Source organism: Micromesistius poutassou (assembly GCF_964030765.1).
Source record: "Micromesistius poutassou genome assembly, chromosome: 24".
Lineage (NCBI taxonomy): Eukaryota > Metazoa > Chordata > Actinopteri > Gadiformes > Gadidae > Micromesistius > Micromesistius poutassou.
Genome location: NC_140294.1, coordinates 393,402 through 405,803, shown reverse-complemented (window position 1 = coordinate 405,803; position 12,402 = coordinate 393,402). Strand labels below are relative to the sequence as shown.

At 51.6% G+C, this 12,402-nt stretch overlaps 2 protein-coding genes across 3 annotated transcripts in view; both read right to left on the bottom strand.

Moving 5' to 3' along the window:
• The window catches only part of LOC311369621 (caveolae-associated protein 2-like), a 6,554-nt gene extending 6,206 nt beyond the window's left edge, over positions 1-348 (bottom strand). Inside the window, exon 1 of the mRNA XM_084487842.1 lies at positions 1-348. This exon is cut by the window's left edge and continues 84 nt beyond it. Coding sequence (XP_084343968.1) covers positions 1-135 — 135 coding nt within the window. The 5' untranslated portion in view covers positions 136-348.
• A 1,611-nt stretch (positions 349-1,959) lies between these two features.
• On the bottom strand, positions 1,960-12,110 carry ftcd (formimidoyltransferase cyclodeaminase). 2 transcript variants are annotated; one of them, XM_084487825.1, is made up of 14 exons: positions 11,859-12,110; positions 11,360-11,543; positions 9,834-9,962; positions 9,565-9,653; positions 9,182-9,361; positions 8,449-8,586; positions 7,640-7,771; positions 7,173-7,234; positions 6,875-7,004; positions 5,822-5,983; positions 4,909-4,952; positions 4,114-4,252; positions 3,236-3,331; positions 1,960-2,584 (listed from the first exon to the last, which is right to left on the bottom strand). In XM_084487825.1, exons 1-14 carry the CDS (start codon positions 11,910-11,912, stop codon positions 2,501-2,503), a joined length of 1,623 nt encoding a protein of 540 aa, XP_084343951.1. In that variant the 5' UTR covers positions 11,913-12,110; the 3' UTR covers positions 1,960-2,500. The 2 variants fall into 2 exon arrangements, with proteins under 2 accessions (XP_084343951.1, XP_084343952.1); XM_084487826.1 differs by lacking the exons at positions 11,360-11,543; positions 11,859-12,110 and adding an exon at positions 10,845-10,877.
• Between the last annotated feature and the right edge of the window lie 292 nt (positions 12,111-12,402).

Here is a 12,402-nt window from a genome sequence, read left to right as displayed (position 1 = left end):
CGGGCCCTGCGGCACCGGGCCCCCCAGGTCCCCCAGGCCCCCTGGGCCGGGGGAGGGGGGCCGGACGGAGGGGGGCCGGGCAGGGCCCCCGGGGGCCAGCAGCTCCTGGGTCTGAGGCTCCTCCGTGGTCACCATGGTGCTGAGGTGGTGTTGTAGCTGTTGTTGCTGTTGTTGTTGCTGTTGTTGTGGAAGTTGTGGAAGTTGTGTTGTTGTTGCAGACGCAGCGGCTCCTCGCACACCAGACACACACGCTGACACACAGATACACACGCCAACGACACACGCGCACACTGACACACCCTGACGCACAACCTGCCCCGACAGAATCCCCCTCGTTCTGTTCCTGACTGGAAACTCCTCACACAGAACCCCCTGGCTCCTCCCCCTCTCTCTCTGGCTCCTCCCCCTCTCCCTCTCTCTCTCTCTGTCTCTCTCTCTCTCTCTCTCTCTATGCCCTGTGGATAAAAGTGCCAACACCCTAGTAGGAGGAGCCCGTTGTCCTGACAACCAGGAGTGTCCAAAGCTGGAAAAACAACTCTCTCCCCCCTCCTTCTCCTCTATCTCCCCCTCTGGTCTCCCTTTCTCGTGTTTAAAGACTGAATTCTCACACACACACACACACACACACACACACACACACACACACACACACACACACACACACACACACACACACACACACACACACACATGCTCGTGAATTCAAAGAAACAGACTTTCTGTTTGCCACGTCAACACATTGTGTTGCGTCTCCGTGTAATTCTGCGCGGCTGTGTGAAAGAATTCTCTGTAGAAACCGCCCGCGGTATGGCGATATACCGCCCTCTGGTGGGCGATATGAGGGACGACATTCCGCCCCCTGGTGGGAAATATGAGGGACGATAAACTGCCCCCTGGTGGAGAAGCTAACGGCTGCGGCCTGCGGGAAAGCGTGGCTGGACGACCAGCCCTGCCTAGAAAGGTCCAGCCCCGCCCACAATACTATTTTAGCATACCTGTTCCGGTTGCGGTTGAGAAGAAGGAAGACTGAAAGTCCAGATTCATGTCGGAGAGTGTTGAATGTCTAAGCCTCATTCACATGAGGAGTGAAATAAGTTTTATTGCAGATAATTGTTGTTGTTATGAAGCTAAACTGTAGGTTTATTACGGTATATTTTACAGGTCCTGAAGCCTAAACTTAAGAAGATTTGTCTTCTTGATTCCTGCTCCAAGCTTAGTGGCTATGGAGACTGGCATTATTTATCCATGTTCAGCTTATTCAGTCTTATATTGAGGAACCGTTAATTGTTCCCGTAAATGAATGTTCCGTTAAGTTGTTGTGTTTTGCATGGTGTTATATTATTGTTCAGTGGCGGCTGGTTAATATATATCTGCCAACTTTGAATAAACTATTATACATACAAAATAAATCAACAAAAATACATAGCGTTTATCCTCGTTTAATTATGTGATAGACCGCACTTGCAACTGCCAGCAACCATTTAAATGCGTCTGAACGTCTTGGGCTAGGCTAGTTATTGGTCATTTGAAATAAAGCCCTCCTTCAGGTCAGGTGCGCCGGCCAAGTTGAAGTCAACGTAAGCTCGCAAACTTTTTGCTGTCTATCAAGCAGAGACGGCTTTTCATTGGCGCAAAAGAAAACGCCATCGGGGCCAATGGTATGGCTTTTCTGTTTTTTTTTTTATCACCACACGATTGGACAATTCAGCGAATCAATAAAATAAGCTACCTCCCTCAGCAACACAACTACAGCAGAGAAGAGATGGATCGCTAACTAGGAGAGAGTTGTAAAAGCACTTTACACCCATTTCAGTGGAGGAATTTGACTCCCCAAGCAATGTTATACTTAAAAGGAGCAAGTAAGTTACATATTAATTTAGTCTTTCGGCCTGTAGCATATAAATAATAAGCAACTGTCCCATATTTCTAACTGCATTTGAAATAGCCAAAACCCACGCATTTCTGTAAATATTTGTTACATAATGGTCCTTTATTGAAACAAAATTGATCTCACACATTTTTGGGTGACATTATAATATGGGCTATTTTTTCGTTCCTTGAATTTCAAACTCCAAATTTCGCACTTCTGATAGGGAGGGCCAGCTGTCAATCATAGTAGCACTGGCCCACGTTGGCCCTTATGTGACTATGCTCCCACACACAAACAGTTATAACATTACATATACAATCGTTATATTACATCTATAACATTTAAAACATTACATTTATAATCTTTATAACATTACATCTATAATCTTTATAACATTACGTCTATAATCTTTATAACATTACATCTATAATCTTTATAACATTACATCTATGATATTTATGATGTATATTTATAATCGTTATGACTTAATGACATTACATGTATTAACTTCAGGAAATTATGTCTTATTATTCAGGGTTAGGGTTAAAGTTCTAGGCTAGAACTAAATTCAAGGTTTAGGGTTGAAGGATGAGGAACCAGAAGTGAGGTTCTAGGTGTGGAGGTTCTGTTCTAGGTTCTGTTCTCGGCGTGGTTCAGTACAACAGAACACTTCTCCTTGGCCTGCTCCAGCAACTCCAACGCTCTCTTCTGGGTCTGCAGAACCAACATGATTTACTGTCAATCACACCTAGTGTCTAACCTAGTGTCAAATCTGGTTTCAAATCTACAATCTAATCTAATGTCTCATCCAGTGTCAAATATAGTAATTTATATTCTATATAATCTAATCTAGTGTCTAATCTAGTCCCTAAAGACTCTCTGGTGTGTCTGGCCTCTCAAAGAGGCTCCACCCTCATGAAGGCGGAGCCTCCCCATCCACCCTCAGGCTCCTCCCTCATGAAGGCGGAGCCTACCCATCCACCCTCAGGCTCCTCCCTCATGAAGGTGGGTGGAGTCACCGTCCCCATGGACACCCCTCTGTGCAAGAGGACACTAGGGGACACCCCTCTGGGCTAGGGGACACTAGGGGACATAAAGGACACTAGGGGACACCCCTCTGGACTAGAGGACACTAGGGGACCCTAGGAGACACCCCTCTGGACTAGAGGACACTAGGGGACACTAGGGGACACCCCTCTGGACTAGAGGACACTAGGGGACACCCCTCTGAGCTAGGGGACATAGAGGACACTAGGGGACACCCCTCTGAGCTAGGGGACACTAGGGGACATGGGGGACCCCCCTCTGGGATTCACAAACAGGGAGCCGGCCGGCGCTGGACTCTGCCAAACAGGAAGTACTCACTGCGGTTTTGAAGGCCTGGTCGCTGATGTCTTTGAGGTTGATGACGACGTTGTAGTACGCACCAAACACCGCCGTCTCCAGCGCCTTGGCCGACACCTGGACACCAATAATACACCACATTAACATACCAATAATACACCAATACTACACCAATAACACACCACATTAAGACACCAATAATACACCAATAACACACCACATTAACATACCAATAATACACCAATACTACACCACATTAAGACACCAATAATACACCACATTAACATACCAATAATACACCAATAATACACCAATACTACACCAATAATACACCAATAACACACCACATTAAGACACCAATAACACACCACATTAAGACACCAATAAGACACCACATTAACATACCAATAATATACCAATACTACACCAATAATACACCAATACTACACCAATACTACACCACATTCAGACACGTTCACCCTGTGTTCAGTTATAGAACCTCTGATCCAGCAGTCCTACTGTGTTACAGCAGAACCTCTGATCCAACAGTCCTACTGGGTTAAAGCAGAACCTCTGATCCAACAGTCCTACTGGGTTATAGAACCTCTGATCCAGCAGTCCTACTGGGTTATAGAACCTCTGATCCAGCAGTCCTACTGGGTTATAGAACCTCTAGTCCAGTAGTCCTACCCTGCTGCTGGATTTCTGAGCTTTTTGAGTCGGTGTCCGGAAACTGGGAACGTTTTCTAGTGCTAGTCCAAAGAAACATGAAGCGAAACAATGAAACCCAAAATCAGACTTAAGATGAATAATCTAGGTCTAAAATCTAAAGTGCGATGAGTGAGGGTAGGGGTCAGGGTCAGAGTCAGAGGTCAGGGGTCAGGGGTCAGGGGTCTGACCTGGGCGTCGGACAGGCAGGCTATGTTCCCCTGGAGGACCAGCTGTGTGAGGGGTTCCCAGAGGGACGACACCCTCTCAGCCAGAGAGAGAGGAACGCCCACCGCCTCGCGCAGACCGGCCTGCATGGCCACCTGCCTCCTGGACACAGGAGAAGGAGGATGTTAGGCTACGCTACGTTACGCTACGCTACTTTACGCTACGCTACGTTACTCTACGTTACGCTACGTTACTCTACGTTACGCTAGGTTACGCTACGTTACACTACGCTATGTTACTCTACGTTACGCTAGGTTACGCTACGCTAGGTTATTCTGTTACACTACGCTACACTACGCTACGTTACTCTACGTTACCCTACGTTACGCTATGTTACACTACGCTAGGTTACGCTAGGTTACGCTACGCTATGCTACGCTATGCTACGCTAGGTTATTCTGTTACACTACGCTACGTTATGCTACGTTACTCTACGTTACCCTACGTTACGCTACGTTACGCTACGTTATGCTACGTTATGCTACGCTATGTTATGCTACTTTACGCTACATTACGCTACGTTATACACACAGCCCCTCCTGGACACAGGAGGAGGAGCTTATGTTATATTACACAACACTACGTTATGTTACGTGACATTATGTTATACACACAATAATCCATATAATTCAGCCAGTAATCTAATACTAACATGACACCCTCTGATAGTCTCCACAGAGCCAGAGGCCCCAGGGTTCTGTCTCCACAGAGCCCAGAGGAACCAGGGTTCCTCCAGGAGGTCCAGATCCAGGTCTCACCTCTCAAGCTCCTCCTTGGTGCCCTTGGGCAGCTTCAGCGCAGCCTGAAACGGGAGGGAGGAAACGTTTGATCTCTGCCCACCGTCAGCAGTATGTCACCTGACCTGTCCAAACAGAAGCTTGTGCTTCCGCCACACAATGTGTGTCGTTCACATTTTAAATGTAAAGTTTGTGGAATATGTAGAATATAAGATGTTATATTAGTCACATTTTGGATGTCATATAAGTCAGGGTGGCTGTGATATTAGTCAGGGTGGCTGTGATATTAGTCAGGGTGGATGTGATCCAGGTGGATGTGATATTAGACAGGGTGGATGTGATATTAATCAGGGTGGATGTGATACGGTCAGGGTGGATGTGATATTAGACAGTGTGGATGTGATATTAGACAGGGTGGATGTGATATGGTCAGGGTGGATGTGATATTAGACAGGGTGGATGTGATATGGTCAGGGTGGATGTGATATTAGACAGGGTGGATGTGATCCAGGTGGATGTGATATTAGTCAGGGTGGATGTGATATGGTCAGGGTGGATGTGATATTAGACAGGGTGGATGTGATATGGTCAGGGTGGATGTGATATTAGACAGGGTGGATGTGATCCAGGTGGATGTGATATTAGTCAGGGTGGATGTGATATTAGACAGGGTGGATGTGATATGGTCAGGGTGGATGTGATATTAGACAGGGTGGATGTGATCCAGGTGGATGTGATATTAGTCAGGGTGGATGTGATATTAGTCAGGGTGGATGTGATCCAGGTGGATGTGATATTAGTCAGGGTGGATGTGATATTAGACAGGGTGGATGTGATCCAGGTGGATGTGATATTAGTCAGGGTGGATGTGATATTAGACTGGGTGGATGTGATCCAGGTGGATGTGAGCCTCTGTCCTGACAGGTCTCCCCACCATGTAGGAGGTGAAGGCTGAGGAGTCTGCGTCCACCAGCAGCAGCAGGTCCTGAACCGCCTGGTGGAACGGCGGGATGAGGCCGCGCATGGCTCCGTCCAGACCCTCAAACTGCCTCTTGCCGTACGTCATCTGGCCCACCATCGCTCCTAGTGCGGCCCCCTGCAGTCGACAGGACACAGCATCACCACCTCACGTAGCATCACCTCCTCATGTAGCATCGCCTCATCACGTAGCATCGCCTCATCACGTAGCATCACCTCATCACGTAGCATCGCCTCATCACGTAGCATCGCCTCATCACGTAGCATCACCTCATCACGTAGCATCACCTCCTCACGTAGCATCACCTCCTCATGTAGCATCGCCTCATCACGTAGCATCACCTCATCACGTAGCATCGCCTCATCACGTAGCATCACCTCATCACGTAGCATCACCTCATCACGTAGCATCACCTCCTCATATAGCATCACCTCACCTGGAGGTCTAGAGGTCTTGGTGTCTGGAGGACTGGGGGTCTGGAGGTCTAGAGGTCTTGGTGTCTGGAGAACTGGGGGTCTGGGGGTCTAGAGGTCTGGGGGTCTGGGGGTCTAGAGGTCTGGGGGTCTAGAGGTCTGGGGGTCTGGAGGTCTGGAGGTCTGGGGGTCTGGAGGTCTAGAGGTCTGGGGGTCTGGAGGTCTAGAGGTCTAGAGGTCTAGAGGTCTGGGGGTCTGGAGGACCGTGGGTCTGGAGGTCTGGAGGTCCGGGGGTCTAGAGGTCTGGGGGTCTAGAGGTCTAGAGGTCTGGGGGTCTGGAGGACCGTGGGTCTGGAGGTCTGGAGGTCTGGGGTCTGGATGTCTAGGAGTCGAGAGGTCTGGAGGTCTAGGAGTCTAGAGGTCTGGAGGTCTGGAGGTCTGGGGGTCTGGAGGACCGTGGGTCTAGAGGTCTGGAGGTCTCGGAGTCTAGAGGTCTGGAGGTCTGGAGGTCTGGAGGTCTGGAGGTCTAGAGGACCGTGGGTCTGGAGGTCTGGAGGTCTGGAGGTCTAGGAGTCTAGAGGTCTGGAGAACTCACCAGAGCAGCGACAGCAGCAGAGACAGAGCCTCCTCCCGGGGCAGCGGACCTGGCTGCCACACTCTGGACGAACTGACGCAGGGACAGGGAGACCAGACCCGGGTCCCCTGATCCCTGGTCCACCATGTACCTGGACCCACAACACACCGTCAACACCCTGGACCTGGTCCACCATGTACCTGGTCTATGTGTATGTATGTATGTATGTATGTATGTATGTATGTGTGTATGTGTGTGTGTGTGTGTGTGTGTACTTGCGTGCATGTGCGTGCGTGCATGCGTGCGTACTATAACCTACTCAATGACTCTCTCCTTGGAGTTGAACGGTCCCAGAGAGTCCAGACCTAGTTTACTGATGACCTGCGGAGAGAGACAGCTAGTTAGCCACTAGTCACCAGGTCAGGTCTCCATAGAGGCATTCAGTAGGGTTGGTTAAGTGGTCTCATGCTGGGAATGGTTCTGCCTCTCCACTGGTTTCCAGTTCCATGTCACACACTACAGATCCCGTCCCCCGCGACATGATTGGTCGACCAAAAGGCCAGTGACCTCCGATGGCCCAGCAGCTTAAAGGTGGGCGTGGCCTCCCCTCTGAGGTGGGCGTGGCCTCCCTCTGGCATGGTTGTGGCCTCCCCTCTGAGGTGGGTGTGGCCTCCCTCAGAGGGGGCGTGGCCTCTTCCATGGGGTGGGCCTGGCCTCCTTCTGAGGTGGGGGCGTGGCCTCCCTCTGGGGTGGGCGTGGCCTCCCTCTGGGGTGGGCGTGGCTCACCAGGCGGACTTTGTGCTCCTCCTCCAGGATGAAGAGCTGCTCCCTCTGGATGTAGAAGTCGGCGGCGTCCAGCAGAGCCTTCAGGGGCAGCAGACCCACCACCTGGGAGCCCACCACCGGCAGCCCCAGGGCCTGCAGGGGCACCGGGGACCACACAGGAAGGACATGGGGACCAGACAGGAAGGACATGGGGAGGCCGACAGGAAGTACATGGGGACCAGACAGGAAGTACATGGGGAGGACGACAGGAAGTACATGGGGACCAGACAGGAAGTACATGGGGAGGACGACAGGAAGTACATGGGGACCAGACAGGAAGTACATGGGGAGGACGACAGGAAGTACATGGGGACCAGACAGGAAGTACATGGGGAGGACGACAGGAAGTACATGGGGACCAGACAGGAAGTACATGGGGAGGCCGACAGGAAGTACATGGGGAGGCCGACAGGAAGGGGAAAACATGAGGAGGAAAGATTAATTTTTCTTCATACATTGGTTGCAGTTGTCTTGCTAAGCTAAGGCCGTCCAGTACACAACACACTGCAGTGTGACGTTGTGTTGTACACAACACTGGACTACACACTGCAGTGTGACGTTGTGTTGTGTAGAACACAACACTGGACTACACACTGCAGTGTGCCGTTGTGTTGTGTAGTCCAAAACACTGGACTACACACTACAGTGTGACGTGTAGTCCACAACACTGGACTACACACTACAGTGTGACGTGTAGTCCACAACACTGGACTACACACTACAGTGTGACGTTGTGTAGTCCACAGAAACGGGGCGGGGCAGCACCTGACCTTGGCGCGGCGGCAGACGGCCTCGTAGACGGTGTGGAGGGGCGTGGTCTGGTAGTCCAGCAGGTTGGTGGAGACCTGGGCCAGCTGGGCCTCCTCCAGGTACCAGCCCAGGGCCTGCACCTTCTGCAGCTCCCCCGGCTGTGGGGGGGGGGGGGGAGAGAGGGGTCGTTTACATTTACATTTAGGGCATTTAGCAGACGCTCTTATCCAAAAGCAACGTGCCACTGGGTGTGGTGTGATTAGCCGTTACAAGCCGTTTTGGAAATCTGCCCCTTATGACATCATAACGGGCCGAAAGTGGGCGTGTCCACCTAGATGTGTGCTTGATAGATCAGTCCGCCAGCCTACCCAGTGGACTGTAGCAAACGTTGCTCATCTAATCCGTCACACGTCTAGGTGGACACGCACACCTGCGATGTCTTAAGGGGCTGATTTCCAAAACGGCTCGTAACGGCTAATCACACCACACCCGGTGACATGTCATGGCACCTTTAATACACACACCGCGAGCGGAGTCAACCATGCAAGGCGACAGCCGGCTCGTCATGGAGCCGTTAGGGTTACGTGTCTGTGCTCAGGGACACATCGACACTAGGAGGAGGAGCCGGGGAATCGAACTAGCAACCTTCCGGTTTACAAGTCAACCTGCTCTACCTCCTGAGCTAAGCCGACCCAGGTCAGGTCAGACACCGGACCCCGGGGCCCCAATCCTGGGGGGGGGGGGGGGTCTCACCTGGTCGCGACCCCGGCCCTGCTCCCTGAGGTCCAGCCCGATGCGGTGCGCCTGCTCCTTGGTGCTGATCAGGTTCACGTTGAAGGCGATCAGGAAGTTACGCGCCCCCGTTACCGTGGCGCCCCAGGAGGGGACGAAGGAGGCGGGGCCAAAGTCAGGGGCCCATTCGTCCTGCTTCAGCTGGGGAGGATGAGCGAGAGAAAGAGAGAGAGAGAGAGAGAGAGAGAGAGAGAGAGAGAGAGAGAGAGAGAGAATGTATGTATGTATGTATGTATGTATGTATGTATGTATGTATGTATGTATGTATGTATGTATGTATGTATGTATGTATGTATGTATGTATGTATGTATGTGTGTGTGTGTGTGTGTGTGTGTGTGTGTACCTTCTCAGGTAGAGCTTCATACTCTCCTGCCCGAACGGATGGAAGATTCCTCCTCTTCTCCGAGCGCGCAGCCGCTCCATACAGATACACTGTTAGAGTTACCCCATAGTAACATTAGTTACATTAAGTTACATTATAATTACATTATAGTTACATTTTAGATACATTATGTTAGGGTTACTAGTTAGTGGGGTCATGTGACGGGTCATATGATGGCGGGGGGGTCATGTGAAGGGGGGTCATGTGACGCGGCGGGTCATGTGACTGACCCGGGACGTTCAGCAGGCCGGCCAGCCGCTGGCCGAACAGCAGAGCGCAGCGGACGCAATCGTCCATGGAGACGTTGTGGACCGGGACGAAGGGACACACGTCCAGAGCCCCCGTCCTGGGGTGCTGCCCTGGAACACACAACACACAGGGGACTAGGACCGGGACCTGGACCTGGACCAGGACCTGGACCGGGACCTGGACCAGGACCAGGACCGGGACCGGGACCAGGACCAGGACCAGGACCAGGACTAGGAACTGGACCTGGACCTGGACCCGAGACTAGGACCAGGACCAGGACCAGGACTAGGACTAACAGCAGATTTACATACAGAGTACTAATGCTGGGCCTCACTCCGCTACATACTAGCGAACACTCTGTTGACAGTCCGGGTTAAACAGTCACAGAGCGACCGCTGACCTTTGACCTCTCTGTCCAGTGATCCCTGACTGGGGGGTTCTGCCCCCAAAATGCCAGGCCGCTGATTGGTCAGCGGGCCGGGCTGCCGTGGTTACACATTAACTATCTCTGATGAGGTTACCATGGTTACAGATTAAGGCTAGCCTGGAAATCCAGACCCACATCTGGAAAGCTGTAGGTTCTGGCAACGAGTAATGGAAATGGCCCAACTCGAGGGGCGGCCCAACTCAACACTACGACCAATCAGAAGTGACGTATCCTGACCATGAGAGCTAACCAAAGGATAAGACTTGCCGTATCCGATTGGTAAAACAGCAACGATTTTGGCCCCGAGAACTCTGGATTTCCAGGGTAGATTAAAGCCGCATTGTGTAACATTTCAACCAGCTCCTAGTTTTAACTCGCCCGGACGTATCGGTATTTAACGTCCATCAATGGAGGTTTCAATAATGTGATCAATAAAATAACTTCCCACAACCGGTATATTCTCCCTAAGACACTCCTATATCCCTCCCTCTTACCCTTAACTCCTCCCACTTGCCCTTAACCCCTCCCACTCGCCCTAAACTATGAGGGTGGAGGCGGGGCTAACCTGTGTGTGAGCTCATGTCTATGAGGGTGGAGGCGGGGCTAACCTGTGTGTCTATGAGGGTGGAGGCGGGGCTAACCTGTGTGTCTATGAGGGTGGAGGCGGGGCTAACCTGTGTGTCTATGAGGGTGGAGGCGGGGCTAACCTGTGTGTCTATGAGGGTGGAGGCGGGGCTAACCTGTGTGTCTATGAGGGTGGAGGCGGGGCTAACCTGTGTGTCTATGAGGGTGGAGGCGGGGCTAACCTGTGTGTCAATGAGGGTGGAGGCGGGGCTAACCTGTGTGTCAATGAGGGTGGAGGCAGGGCTAACCTGTGTTTCAATGAGGGTGGAGGCGGGGCTAACCTGTGTGTCTATGAGGGTGGAGGCGGTGCTAACCTGTGTGTCAATGAGGGTGGAGGCGGGGCTAACCTGTGTTTCAATGAGGGTGGAGGCGGGGCTAACCTGTGTGTCAATGAGGGTGGAGGCGGGGCTAACCTGTGTGTGAGCTCATGTCTATGAGGGTGGAGGCGGGGCTAACCTGTGTGTGAGCTCATGTCTATGAGGGTGGAGGCGGTGCGCGCGGCGTTGAGGGCCCCCTCCACCACGGCGTCGGGGGAGCCCACGAAGGTGTAGACGGTGCGGTTGGTGGAGGCCCCGGGGTCGACGTCCAGAAGGCTGCAGCCCCTGGTGCTGGAGATGGCCTCCGAGATGGCATCAATAACCTGCGCACGCACACACACACATGCACACGCACACAGACACATGTGCAGGCACACACACACACACACGCACACACACACACGCGCAGGCATGCACACACACACACGCATGCACGCAGGCACGCACACACACACACGTGCGCACACAGACAGACAGACAGACAGACAGACACGCAAACACACACATGCACGCGTGCACACGCACGCACGCGCGCGCACGCACGCACACGCAGTATCATATATCATACTATCGCCTACACACACCAAATAAAGTACACACGATAACACTATAACACATTATACAATAAAGGATCTTACCTTTTTGTCTCGACCCTCTGAGAAGTTTGGAACACATTCTACAAGTTGAGCCATGATGTGCACCTCACTACTACCTCAATACTACCTTAGTACTTAGTTCACTACGTCACTACTACGTCACTACTACGTTCAGTACTACTTCACTAGGTCACTCCTATGTTCACTACTTGTTCAGTCCACTCATTGACTCTGCAGAGAAGAGAAAGTACAGAGCAGCAGAGCAGACCAGACCAGAACAGTAGAGAGGAACAGACCAGACCAGTAGAGAGCAGAGGAACAGACCAGACCAGTAGAGAGCAGATACCAGCCCAGCAGAGCTCTCTAATGATTAACTTCAGAGCGTGGGTCAGCTGCCTCCCAGTTCAGCGTTCAATCCGCAGTCAACATTCCTTAACTATAAGTCCAGCAGGCTTACCATACTACCAGTATAGTTCACCAGTATGGACCAGTATAGTTCAGTGTAGTTCACCAGTATGGATGACATACCACTACCAGTACAGTTCACCAGTATGGATGGCATACCACTACCAGTACAGTTTGCCAG

Excerpts from the sequence above, each read along its gene's own strand:
- ftcd (XM_084487825.1), bottom strand. The coding sequence starts at position 11,912 with ATGGCTCAACTTGTAGAATGTGTTCCAAACTTCTCAGAGGGTCGAGAC. Across the intron at positions 9,963-11,359 it reads AGACATGAGCTCACACACAG|GGCAGCACCCCAGGACGGGG; the intron begins GTTAGCCCCGCC and ends TGTGTGTTCCAG. Across the intron at positions 8,587-9,181 it reads AGGGCCGGGGTCGCGACCAG|CCGGGGGAGCTGCAGAAGGT; the intron begins GTGAGACCCCCC and ends CCCCCCCCACAG.